The sequence below is a fragment of the Sciurus vulgaris genome (genome assembly GCF_902686455.1).
Source record: "Sciurus vulgaris genome assembly, chromosome: 9".
Taxonomy (NCBI): Eukaryota; Metazoa; Chordata; class Mammalia; order Rodentia; family Sciuridae; genus Sciurus; species Sciurus vulgaris.
The window spans coordinates 144,049,114-144,061,811 of record NC_136469.1 but is presented as its reverse complement, the minus strand read 5'-3'; the positions used below and the strand labels follow the sequence as shown (position 1 = coordinate 144,061,811).

General features: G+C 53.1%; 1 protein-coding gene across 3 annotated transcripts in view; it reads left to right on the top strand.

Moving 5' to 3' along the window:
* HTT (huntingtin) overlaps nt 1–12,698 on the top strand; it is a 140,250-nt gene that overhangs the window by 123,757 nt on the left and 3,795 nt on the right. For all 3 annotated transcript variants that reach the window (XM_079154365.1, XM_079154367.1, XM_079154366.1), the window contains 9 exons: nt 1,079–1,209; nt 1,346–1,475; nt 5,234–5,389; nt 7,993–8,183; nt 9,724–9,838; nt 9,945–10,158; nt 10,461–10,566; nt 11,984–12,146; nt 12,312–12,472. In XM_079154365.1, the coding sequence (XP_079010491.1) occupies nt 1,079–1,209; nt 1,346–1,475; nt 5,234–5,389; nt 7,993–8,183; nt 9,724–9,838; nt 9,945–10,158; nt 10,461–10,566; nt 11,984–12,146; nt 12,312–12,472 (1,367 nt within the window). The remainder of the gene's footprint in view (nt 1–1,078; nt 1,210–1,345; nt 1,476–5,233; nt 5,390–7,992; nt 8,184–9,723; nt 9,839–9,944; nt 10,159–10,460; nt 10,567–11,983; nt 12,147–12,311; nt 12,473–12,698) is intronic.

The window sequence follows — 12,698 nt, the reverse complement described above, 5'->3', positions numbered from 1 at the left end:
CTGTCCTCTGAGCTCTCACTTTGGAAGAGACTGCCCAGGGTGATGTCTGGGAACACTGAAAACTCCTGAGGGTCTTACCTTCTGCCCTCCACCCAGTGTGTGGGCCCATCATGTCACTGTCCTGGGCCCCTGTCTCTGCAGGGACAGACACTGTGGTGCCTGCTGGATGCAGGGAGCTGTGATGCCAGCTCGCTTTTCTGTTCTGTCACCTGTGCAGAGAGGTTCCACCCTGATCAGTGGTGGCCAGTAGACTGTGATGTGCTTTCACGGAGTGAGACCTGGGCCTGCTGAGGGTTCAGGGACACTGTCACGCTGTCCCCATTGGCTCTGTTGCATTCAGGGCTGTGTCAGTGTCCAGGGTCCACAAAGCCAGTGTGGTGGGATTGTATCAGGGCTGAAATATGATTGCATCCCTGCCCATCCGGGACGTGTCAAGTCCCAGATGCCCCTGGGCTGAATGAACCACCACCTGCCTGGAGGGCAGCGGGAGACTTGCACTCACAGCCTGCCTGTCCACAGATCCCACACTGCAAATTTCCAGAGAAGCAGGCAGAAGCGAGGTTGGGGGTTGTGCTGACAGCCCAGTAGCCATGTGTTCTGGAGCCAGGTTTCCTCTGAAGCTGGGTACCCTTCATGGGGACAGTTGACTCTCTGCCCGCCTGCTGGCCTTTACCTTCCTGCTACCATCTCTGTAGTGTTGGGACTTCCTAAACAAGCAGCTCAAACAAGTGGGGTACACCACCAGGAACTGCCCATGAGGGGAGCCAGGTTTAGAAGAAACCCCACATGTGGTCTTCCCGTCTCCAGGGCTGCTTTCAGGCACCCTTGAGAGCTATAACTGCTTCCCCCGGCTGCCGTCCCAGGCCTTGGACCTGAGGCTGGTGTTGTTCAGCAGCAGTCTGTCCCCTGCTGCAGGCTCCAGTGGCCGAAGCTTGATGGCTCTGAGTGCCTCTGAGGAGCCAGCTGAGCCAGCTGTTGGAGTGCTGCCGTGTGCTTGGTGCAGAGAGCCTGGCTGTACCTCCCACCAGGAACCTCAGCCTCCTGGAGTGCCAGGCTGAGTGTCCTGTTTCCATGGCAGGTGTCCATACACTCCGTGTGGCTGGGGAACAGTATCACCCCACTAAGAGAGGAGGAGTGGGATGAGGAAGAGGAAGAAGAGGCAGATGTCCCCACACCTGCTTCTCCACCCACATCTCCAGTCAACTCCAGGTTTGACTTGGCCTTTTAGTTTTTAAAGCCCTTTGAAAATTCTTACTAAGTCATTTGGTTGGTTGGTTGTGCTTCTTGAAATGAACCTGTCATCTGTGTATGGGGAAAATATCCATCTGTGTTTCCTACTCGGCAGGAAGCACCGGGCTGGAGTCGATATCCATTCCTGTTCCCAGTTTTTGCTTGAACTGTACAGCCGCTGGATCCTGCCGTCTAGTTCAGCCAGGAGGACCCCTGTCATGCTAATCAGTGAAGTGGTGCGGTCTGTAAGTTGACCTTCCTCTTCCTTCCCTCACAGGAGCACGTAAACACACGCACAGACACTGCCACATGTATGTACCAGATGCCACGTGCGTGCACAAACACAGAGCACATGCATACAAGGGGATATGTGTGTACCACACACATGGTTTCTCATGTCTAAAAACCTATGAGGGAGCTTTTACAGACTCCCAGCTAGAGGCTTAGTGCTTTTGAATGGGTGAAGGGATGGTTTTCTACACCTGCAATCCAGAGAACGTTGATATGCATTTATTTTTGGGGGGTTGGTGGGTACGGGGGTTGAACTCAAGAGGTGCTTTACCACTGAGCCACATCCCCAGCCCTTTTTATTTTGAGGCAGGTTCTCACTAAGTTGCTTAGGGCCTCAGTGTCCTGGGTCGCTGGGGTTTCAAGTGTGTGCCACTTGCCCGGCTGGCACTCTCGCATAGTGCAGGTGTGGTGAAATGTCTGTTGCTTTCACAGTGCCCAGTCTGACTCTCCTGTGTGTCTGCCCCTCCAGGTCTGTGACAAACAGCCCCACAGCCCAGGCCCCACTTCTGAGAAGCACCAGTTCAGAGCATCTCAAATTAGTAGTCTTAGCTCTTTGGGTTGCAGCTCTTCAGCTTGCAAGGACCCCAATGGGCATTTGCTTCTGTGGATTGTATCTATCAGTGTTCATAGGGTTGGACATAAAAGTTTTACAAAGTAGTTACTTAGTCCACTTTATTTTTTTTTTTTATTTTTATATTTTTTATTCTTAGTAAGTCCACATCAGTTTCATTTGGGGATAGGAAAAATGTCAACATTCAGAATAATCTTAGTAAAGGACTATATGGTATTGAAAATTTTTTTCATTTTTTTTTGACAGTGATAAATATTTTTTTTTAAAAATTTCTCTTACATGTATATAGGGAAATAATGTCTGTCTCATTCTACCATCCTTCCTATCCCCACCACCCTACTCCTCCCCTCACTCCCCTCTGTACAATCCAGAGTTCTTTCTTTACTCACCCCTGACTGCGGATCAGCATCCACTTATCAGAGGAAACATTTGGTCTTTGGTTTTTTGGAATTAGCTTATTTCACATAGTATGATATATTTTTTTCCAGCTCCATCCGTTTACCTGAAAATGCCATAATTTCATTCTTCTTTAAGGCTGAGTAATATTCCAGTGTGTATATGTACCACATTTTCTTTATCCATCATCTGTTGAAGGGCACCTAGGCTGGTTCCATAGTTTAGCTATTATGAATTGAGCTGCTATGAACATTGATGTGGCTGCATCAATGAAGTATGCTGATTTTAAGTTCTTTGGGTATAAGCCGAGGAGTGGGATAGCTGGGTCAAATGGTGGTTCATTCCAAGTTTTCTTAGGAATCTCCATACTGCTTTCCAAAGTGGTTGTACCAATCTGCAGTCCTATCAGCAATGTGTGAGCGTACCTTTATCTCCATATCCTTGCCAACACTTATTATTGCTTTTACTCTTGATAATTGCCATTCTGACTGGAGTGAGATGAAATCTTAGAGCAGTTTTGATTTTCATTTCTCTAATTGCAAGAGATGATGAACATTTTTTCATGTTTGTGGACTGACTATTTCTTCTTTGAAGTGTGCGTTAGCCCTTTTATAGATTGGGTTATTTGTTTTTTTGGTGTGAAGTGTTTTGAGTTCTTTATATATCCTGGAGATTAGTGCTCTATCTGAGGTGCGTGTGGTAAAGATTTTCTCCCATTCTGTAGGCTCTCTCTTCACATTTTGGATTGTTTCCTTTGCTGGGAAGCAGCCTTTTAGTTTGTATCCATTCCCATTTATTGATTTCTTGATTTTTACTTCTTGCGCTTCATGAGTCTTGTTAAGGAAGTCAGGTCCTAAGCTGACATGATGAAGATTTGGGCCTACTTTTTCTTCTATTAGGCGCTGGGTCTCTGGTCTCATGCCTAGGTCCTTGGTCCACTTTGAGTTGAGTTTTGTATAGGGTGAGAGATAGGGGTTTGATTTCATTTTGCTATATATGGATTTCCTGTTTTCCCAGCACCATTTGTTGAACAGACTGTCTTTCCTCCAGTGTATGTTTTTGGCGCCTATGTCTAGGTAGCTGTATTTCTGTGGGTTCGTCTCTGTGTCTTCTATTCTGTACCATTGGTCTACATGTCTGTTTTGGTGCCAATACCATGCCGTTTTTGTTACTCTTGCTCTGTAGTACAGTTTGAGGTGTGGTATTGTGATGCCTCCTGCTTCGCTCTTCTTGCTAAGGATTGCCTTGGCTATCCTGGGTCTCTTATTTTTCCAAATGAATTTCATGATTGATTTTTCTATTTCTATGAAGAATGTCATTGGGATTTTAATAGGAATTGCCCTAAACCTACATAACACTTTTGGTAGTATGGCCATTTAGACAATATTAATTCTGCCTATCCAAGAGCACTGGAGACCTTTCCATCTTCTAAGGTCTTCTTCAATTTCTTTTTTTGGTGTTCTATAGTTTTCATTGTAGAGGTCTTTCACCTCTTTTTTAAGATTGATTCCGAAAGTTTTTATTTTTGTTGAGTCTACTGTGAATGGAGTAGTTTTCCTAATTTCTCTTTCAGTGGATTCGTTGCTTATATATAGAAATGCATTTGATTTATGGGTTTTGATTTTTTTTTTTTGGGGGGGGGGGTTTTGATTTTATATCCTGCTACTTTGCTGAAGTTCTAGAAATTTTGTGGTGGAATTTTTTGGATCTTCTAAATGTAGAATCATGTCATCGGCAAATATTTATAGTTTGAGTCTTTCTTTTCTTATTCGTAGTATCCTTTAATTTCTTCCATCTATCTGATTGCTCTGGCTAGAGTTTCAAGGATGATGTTGAATAGAGGTGGTGAAAGAGAGCATCCCTGTCTCGTTCCAGTTCTTAGAGGGATACTTAGTCTGCTTTAAACAGCTTTTATAAGAAATAATTTTTGAAATAATTTGCAAATATCTGGTGTGTTAGAAAACAGATTCTCATATGAAGGCTCTGCATCAGTCTGTTAGTATTATATACCTCTAGAAAATTCTGCCATGTACTGGGAGAAACGAAGGTGAAGTCAGTATGATCCTGGGAACGCTCTGCCTCTGAAGCCCCTGGGAAGGCCCAGGTTTCTGCACATCCTCAGGACCCCTTGTGGACACTGGTCTAGATGATTTGCTGACCCGAGCCTGCCTTTGGTGCCTGGCCGAGACGCCTACTTAGGTGTGGCGCGAGAGCTGGTGTGGGAGACAGAGTGGTTGCGGGAACTCTTGTTGACCCCCTGTCCTCCCTTCCCAGGGTTGGTTTTTTTTTTTTTCCCTTAAATATTTTTCAGTTGTCAACGGACTTTATTTATTTATTTATATGTGATGCCAAGATGGAACCCAGTGCCTCACACATGCTAGGCAAGTGCTCTGCCACTGAGCCACGACCCCAGCCCTGCCCCGGGGCTTCGAGTGCTGCAGGGAAGGCCTGGGGGTGAGCGTCCCTCACAGGTCCCACCTAAGCTCCCGTCTGGGGTGTGTGGCCCGCGTCCACGCGGTGTCGGCGTCTGGCGTGTCCTCCTGCCTCTGTGTGTTCAGAGGCGTCCAACCAACAGGACTCTCAAGTGGCCTCCACCCTGTACCTTCGGTCTCCAGGTTCGCATGGAGCTCCCCAGGCAGGGCCCCTGCGAACGCAGGGTGTTAGGTGTGCTCACCCCGGCACCCGCTGGCCTGCGCCGCTCGCTCTGCTCGTAGCATGACTCCCTCTCCCATCCAATGTCTCCAGCTTCTCGTGGTCTCTGACTTGTTCACTGAGCGCAACCAGTTTGAGATGATGTATCTGACGCTGACGGAACTGCGGAGGGTGCACCCTTCCGAGGATGAGATTCTTCTCCAGTACCTGGTGCCGGCCACCTGCAAGGCAGCTGCCGTCCTGGGAATGGTAAGTCAAGGTGGCAGGGAGGCTACCTGTGCTGAGGCCACTCGGGCCCGCTCGGCACTGGGGCTGGTGTTGGCCAAATGTGCCAAGGGTGTCCGCATCCTTCGCAGGCCCTGCCTGGGCTGCACTCCCTGGCACATGGGAGCTGCACCTCTGCCAGCTGGAGAGGACTCAGTTCCTGTTGGTGCTGTCCCATAGGGCACTGTGACGTGCATGTGGCTGAGTGCGGCTTGGGACTCCCGTACACCTGGGTTCTGTGGTTGCAGTAGACTATCCCCACAGAGCCACAGGTCTGTGATGGCACAGAGACAGCACAGATGGGGGGACACGACTGGCTGCTCCATCTGCCTGCAGCCTGGCAGCCCCACTCCCCTTCTCTGATGTGGTCGAGATGCCCTGTGCTTTTCAGCGGACAGTCTCCCTCTGGGGATCCTTTTGTCACCATAACTGTGCAGTCCGCTCCCAGAGTCTGGATCCTAGAGTCTGTTGTTAGCATCAGGACACCTTAGCCCATTTGTGCTGCTGTCACAGAATACCTTAGGCTGGGTCGTTTAATTGATCGCTCATAGTCGGGAATTGGGAAATCCACGATTAAAGTGCCAACAGGCGTGGTGTCTGGGGAGGGCTGTCTCTTCTTGGCAGCAGGCACCTTGTTGCTTGTCCTCTATGGAAGGGCAGACGGGCTCCCTGGGACGTCCTTGATAAGGGCACCATCCTGGTCACGGGAGTACAGCCCCATGGCAAGTTCCTCCTCATTCTGCTGCCAGTTGATCAGAATCCCAGCGGTGCAGTGACTCCCTGTCCCAGGTGTTGATCACCACATGGTGCTGACTGAACATTCCTCAGGTACATACATGCAGATGATCACTTGCAGAACCCATCCCTAGCTAGAGCTCACTGCAGGTGTTAGCACTGCCGTTACAGGGAAGGGTCCAGACTGGTGATGGATGTGTGTCTGCTCCTTGTCGTGTGGCATTATCCTGTGGTTGAGGGGTTGCTCATTCACTCCTCTGGTAGCAGTAGACTCATTTATCCAGTGGTCGCAGAGTGGCTGCCATGCACCAGGCACGCGGACAGGAGTAGTGTCCTGGCAGGAGTAGTGTCGAGGAACCTGTCAGGACTCATCTCCCACGTGCCTCAAGCTCTGCACCAGTACCCCATCCAGTCCTGCCCCATCTGACATAGGTACAGGACATTGTGGAGTCCGACTCTCGCCCTCCCCAACTGTGTCCCTATAGAATCTGCTGTTACTGAGGCCAGAGGCCAGAGCAAGGTATAGCCTGTCCTAGGTGGCCTTTGCCCAGGCCTTGGTGACGTGGAGCCACGCAGGGAGCAGGAACAGTGAGCATGCGGATCCCCTGTGCGAACGCAGCTCTTTAGGGCGAGCTGGGTGCTTCCAACTCATGGGAGGTCCTTTCCCTCTGTGGAGCTCAGCTGCTGGGGCTTGGCTTTCATCCTGACTGTGGCTTTGTGCTCAGGCCCAGATCCCCGGGCCAGTGTAAATCAGATACGTCAAGTGAGTAATGATTTCCAAAACAGACCCAAGGCAGTATGGCACATGGCCTTGCTTCCAATTCTGTGCACACAAGTGTTCCCTCCAAGATTGAAGATGCCCAACTTTCAACCTGATCCGTGTTGCTGCAGATTGCACTGCGTCCAAGCACGTCGTTTCTTTTGTCCACTCTTGTCAGAGCTGTAGCCCTTAGCAGAGGTGGTACTGGAGGCCTGGGCGAGAGTAGTCCTGGGGAGCTGTCACGCAGCCCAGGGGTGTGGGTGGGGGTGAGAAGACAGTGACTGGCAGAGTGTCACTCTCCTTCAGGTTGAGACCACAAGGTTTAGATTTCCCTTGAGAGTAGATGGCCAGGCGGCCTCTTGTTGCTGTTGGTCCAGAGAAGGCCCTGAGCCTGCCTTTCCTGAAGCACTGCAGCTCACATGTCTCCAGCTGCACGCCACTTCCTGTGAAGGCCTTCTCAGCGCTGTAACAGGAGTCCTCAGTGGAGTGTGTGCTGTCTAGCTGTATAAAGTGCTAAGTGGAATTGATGCCATTCGGGTCCGAGTTAGCACAGACTAGTGTTAGGGGTGCCAAGACTGCCCTTCGTTTTTTGCTAGAAGATGCCAGAGCTAAAATTTATTACAACAAAGAATTCCTCCAAAGCAACATTAACAGCGGGAGAAGACACGCATCCAGAATCTCCTTCTGTGGAGGCTGGGGACGCGCTTGACTCCCCAGCAAGGGGCCCTGGCAGCATGTGTGGCAGTGCCAACCAGGGAGCCCAGGAGGGACTCAGTGGCCAGGGCATTCACTGGGGCTGGTCCCCTGGGCTCCTTGGAGGGTCCGTGCCGAAGCTCCAGACTCCCAGAGGCGGGGCAGACGTCTACACAGACCCCTGAGGCACAGGGGCCCGTCTGGCAGTTGGGGTGCTCATGCCAGCCGGGGGCCAAGCCTGCACACAGCCTGTTCGCAGGGTCTTGCCACACCGAGAACTCTGCTGCATGCTGAACTCCACTGTAGCACAGGGACAGCCCTTTCTTGGCTGGGGAAGGTGGGCCACTGAAACGGGAGCCTTGGTGTGTCTTGGGCAGCTTGCGTCTGTGCTTGTGCTCAGGACAAGGCTGTGGCAGAGCCAGTCAGTCGCCTGCTGGAGAGCACACTCAGGAGCAGCCACCTGCCCAGCCAGATCGGAGCCCTGCACGGAGTCCTCTACGTGCTGGAGTGCGACCTTCTGGACGAAACTGCCAAGCAGCTCGTCCCCTTTGTCAGCGACTACCTCCTGTCCAACCTCCGAGGAGCAGCCCAGTGAGTGGGGCTAGCTGGGTGCAGTTTCGAAGCAGGCTGAGGAAAGAGCAAAGTTCCGCCTTTCAAATTGCATACCCGGCCCCTGGCCAGATGGGCAGAGATCTGGGTGGGCACCCTTTCCTGGGGACAGTGGCTGAGGTCATTGAGACCCAAGGACTGGAATGCCTGACAAAAACTTGCATGGATGCCCCCAACAAGATGGCACGTCCTCCCCTGCTGCCTTTGCCCCAGCACTTGCCCCTCTGCTTGGCAAGGACAGTAGTCTCACCCTCTGGCAGACTTGGCTCGCTGATCGCGGCTCCCCCGGGCGGTCACCCTTTCCTGCTCTGACCCCAGTCTCACCTTCCCTTAAAGTAGCTTTACATAGAGCTCAGCACAGATAGGTCACAGGACCCCATAGGAGACAGTTCAGGTGTGGCGGAGCACGCCAGTAGTCACAGCAACTCGGGAGGCTAAGGCAAGAGGGTCACAGGTTCCAGGCCAGTCTGGGAAATTTGTTGAAACCCTGTCTCAAAATAAAAATGACTGGGGTTGTAGCTTGGTGGTAAGGCACCCCTGGGTTCAATTCCCAATCAAGAAAAGAGAGGAGTTCATCAGAAACGTGTCCTGGGAGCCCTGGAGAGGTCTGGAGCAGATGGGATCCTGCTCAGGGCCTGCACCTGGAGCTGTCTTTAGCACCTCCCCTCCAGGGCTGGGGTGGGTTTTATCAGGCAGAGACAGAGTTGAGGGCAAGAGTTAGAAGCTGAGAAGAGAGCTGGGAAGAAAACCAGCAGTCCTGTGACCGGAGTGCAGATTTGGGGTGGGTTTTAGGGTGACGTTAAATGTGAGGTTTGAAGGGCACAGTGAGGATCTTGGCCCCACAGGTGTGATTGCCACAAGGGAGCAAAGTTCTGAGGGGGAGAAGTATGTGGGCAGGGATGCGTTGGGGCCTGGCAGAGCAGAGCTGAGGCCACCTCCTTCAGGCCAGAGGGGCACAGACCTGAGGGGGGCCTTAGCTAGCCATTGTCCTCATGGTCACAGAGCCTGGCATCACAGGAATGCAGTCTCTGCTGAGGGGTGCCAGGGCACAGAGGAGTTGAGAGGGACACAGGAGCTTGTAGTGTTGAGGCAGATGGCAGGCATACCTGGCCCCTGTTCCTCGGGCAGGGGGCTGGTGTCCTGTGCAAAGCAGTAGAGGCAGGGTCTCCTAGTGACTCATGGGAACATGAAGTGGCCATCTGAGTGTGGGTGGTGCTATGTCCAGTCACAGGCCAGCCCGGGACCCCTGGGCGAGTCCACAAGTCAGGATTATAAGGTGGTGTGGGCCTCGGGGAGAGCGCTGGCCGGTGGGACCTGCCTGCTGTGAGGCAATCTGTAGGACATGCTGAGGAGCAGCACAAAGTGGCTTGTGTGGGGGCAGAGGGCCCTGTGCGCAGCCTGGAGAGGGGCCCGGTGTAGAAGCAGGCATTGCCTGTGGCTTTGTGCTCATGGAGGAGCTGACCATTCTCGCTGGGGGCAGAGCAGGCTGTGCAGCTAAGCTGGGCTCTCGACTCCATTCCAGCTGCGTGAACGTGCACAGCCAGCAGCATGTGTTGGTGATGTGTGCCACTGCGTTCTACCTGATGGAGAACTATCCTCTGGACGTGGGGCCAGAGTTTTCAGCATCAGTGATACAGGTGAGTGGGCCTCAGCTGTGCTTCTGGACCCAGGAAGGTCCTTGCAGGACCATGTGCAGGACAGTTCTGACTTGGGGAACGTGCTTGAGCCTGTCCTCTCCTGCAGATGTGTGGGGTAATGCTGTCTGGCAGCGAGGAGGCCACCCCCTCCACCATCTACCACTGTGCCCTCCGAGGCCTGGAGCGCCTCCTGCTCTCCGAGCAGCTCTCCCGGCTGGATGCAGAGTCCCTGGTCAAGCTGAGCGTGGACAGAGTGAACGTGCACAGCCCTCATCGGGCCATGGCCGCTCTGGGCCTGATGCTCACCTGCATGTACACAGGTGAGCATTCACGAGGGCTGTGGGCTTACCCAGGGCCACTGTGCCCAGCGACGCAAGAACAGGAGCAGGCTCACTTGAGGGACACAGACCAGGCCCCTGGCATGCAGCTCCTTTGGTGTTGCCTTGAGCCAGCCCCTCACCTTGCCCGAGGGATTCAAAACCTTCCACCCCTCATCGCTCAGCTGAGCCCTGGGCCGTCTGCGCTGTTCCTGGTGATCCGTTGGACTCCTGTGCACAGGGCAGTGTCTCTGCAGCTTTGGAGTTTCAGTCGCGTGACCTTCCACTGAGTGCTTTCGTTTCAGGAAAGGAGAAAGCCAGCCCCGGGAGAGCGGCCGACCCAAACCCTGCGGCCCCAGACAGCGAGTCTGTGATCGTGGCGATGGAGCGGGTGTCTGTTCTCTTCGATAGGTGAGAGGCGTAGCCCTCCTGGCAGCTGCATGCTGCCCTGGAGCCCCAGCCAGAAGCAGCTGCCTGGTGCCTGCCTATTTGCTTGACCTCTTGGCACCTTTCCCGCCAGTTTCCCTGCCACACCTTGACCCTGGCTTGGGCTGTCCCTTTGAGAGGCCATCCTGGGACCCCAGTAGCACTGTGGTGCTAACCCCCACTTTTGTCCCTCTCTACTGCAGCCTGGGCACTTGAATGGTCAGATGCTGGGAGGCTGGGCATGCAGCAATTAAAATGCCCTGACCCTGCTGTCCTTCATGAGAGAGGAGCCAGGTGGAAGTAGGGTTCTTCTTGCCCTCGGGTCACGGGAAGGAGCGCGTGGCACCCAGGAGCAGTGTTGGGAATAGCGCCAGGAAGAGTAAAGGCAGAACAAACAAGCGTCCTTGAGAGCCTCGAGGCCCACGGCCTTGCTGCCCCGCACTAGGTGGAGAGCGGGTGGAGCCTCCTCAGGTTCTTCTCCAGAACCAGGCCCCACTTCTTCCTCTCACGACTGGCCTGTGACCTGTGGCCACACTCGACCTGTGATCGCTGCACATTCTAGCCAGTGGGAAGCCATCTGGCTTTCCCGCAAGCACACTCTTTAAGGGACCTTGCATGTCCTCTCTGACCAGACGAGGTTTTCTGCCCAGCTGGATAGCTTCCATGTTGAATTTTGGAATGAACTTTGCAGCCACTGTTCCAGCACAGTGTGTTCACAGAGCACCACTGCAACCAGGCTTGGGGACAACTGGGTACACACAGGTGCACAGCCAAGCCCCTGTCCTCAGGGAACTTATGGTCTATTGCCGAGGAAATAAATGCTCCAGTGAGCACAACCCAAGCATTCAGCTGGCAGCTTTCCAGCAGCCAAGGGGAGGTGCTGGTGCAGAGACAGAAGAGGGCTTCCTGTGTGTGCCCTGGGAGGAGCATCACAGCTGTTGTCTTCTGGCATTGGAAAGGGCGCTGCATTGGGGAGATTTCAGACTCTATTGAGAGAATGATGGACAAGAGAAGAGTCAGGGTCCAGATGGGGAAAGAAGGAAAATCCTGATTCAGGGCAATAGGATAAGTCATGGACCATTTTGATGTAGACAATTCCCTTCCGTAATGTTGCCACCCTGCCATCCCTTACTGGACGGCCACTCCCCTCTGCAGAGTGCACTCCGTGTGATTTAGGAGCTCAGAGCCCATACCCAGCGGCAGTCATCTTTACCGTCCCTGTGAAGAAGACAAGGGGACAGCTGGGGTTGGCCTTTCTGCTTTCAGAATTCACACCTGAGCTCCTGCATGGGCCCCGCTTGAGTGTCCCTTCCAGTCAAGGACCCTGGTTCCACACTCACTCTCCTGGGGTAGGTTTGGGGGTTAGGGATCAGGCTGTCTCTGACCCACCCATTTCTTCCAGGATCAGGAAGGGCTTTCCCTGTGAAGCCAGGGTGGTGGCAAGGATCCTGCCTCAGTTCCTAGATGACTTCTTCCCACCCCAGGATGTTATGAACAAAGTCATTGGAGAGTTTCTGTCCAACCAGCAACCATACCCACAGTTCATGGCCACTGTAGTGTACAAGGTGAGCTATCTGTGGGACAGGAATGGGGCAGGGAGTCTGTCCCAGACTTCCAGAGGATTTGCCAGTAGGGCCAGGCCCCTCCCCTTAGAAATGACTTGTGCTGGGAGAACCCAGGCTCCCCTTCCAGTGCCCATCCCTGCGCTCAGGTGTCTCGCTCTTTCCCAGGTGTTTCAGACTCTGCACAGTGCTGGGCAGTCATCCATGGTGCGGGACTGGGTCATGCTGTCCCTGTCCAACTTCACGCAGAGGACCCCAGTCGCCATGGCCATGTGGAGCCTCTCCTGCTTCTTCGTCAGTGCATCCACCAGCCCGTGGGTTTCAGCAATGTATCCTTCCCTGGTCCTCGTGGCTGGGTTCCTGCCTGGTGCCAGGCCTTGCCAGTCCTAGGACATCTGAGTTTAGATTTTGTTGAAAGCTTTGAAACTTTACCTTTGCAGAACCCCGCAGATGTCAAGGAGATGTTGACCCAGCCCCAAGGATGTAAAATGTTGACAGGGATACAAAACAGAAGGCCCAGGCATTTTAGAGCCAACCAGGGCTGCACAGAGGGGC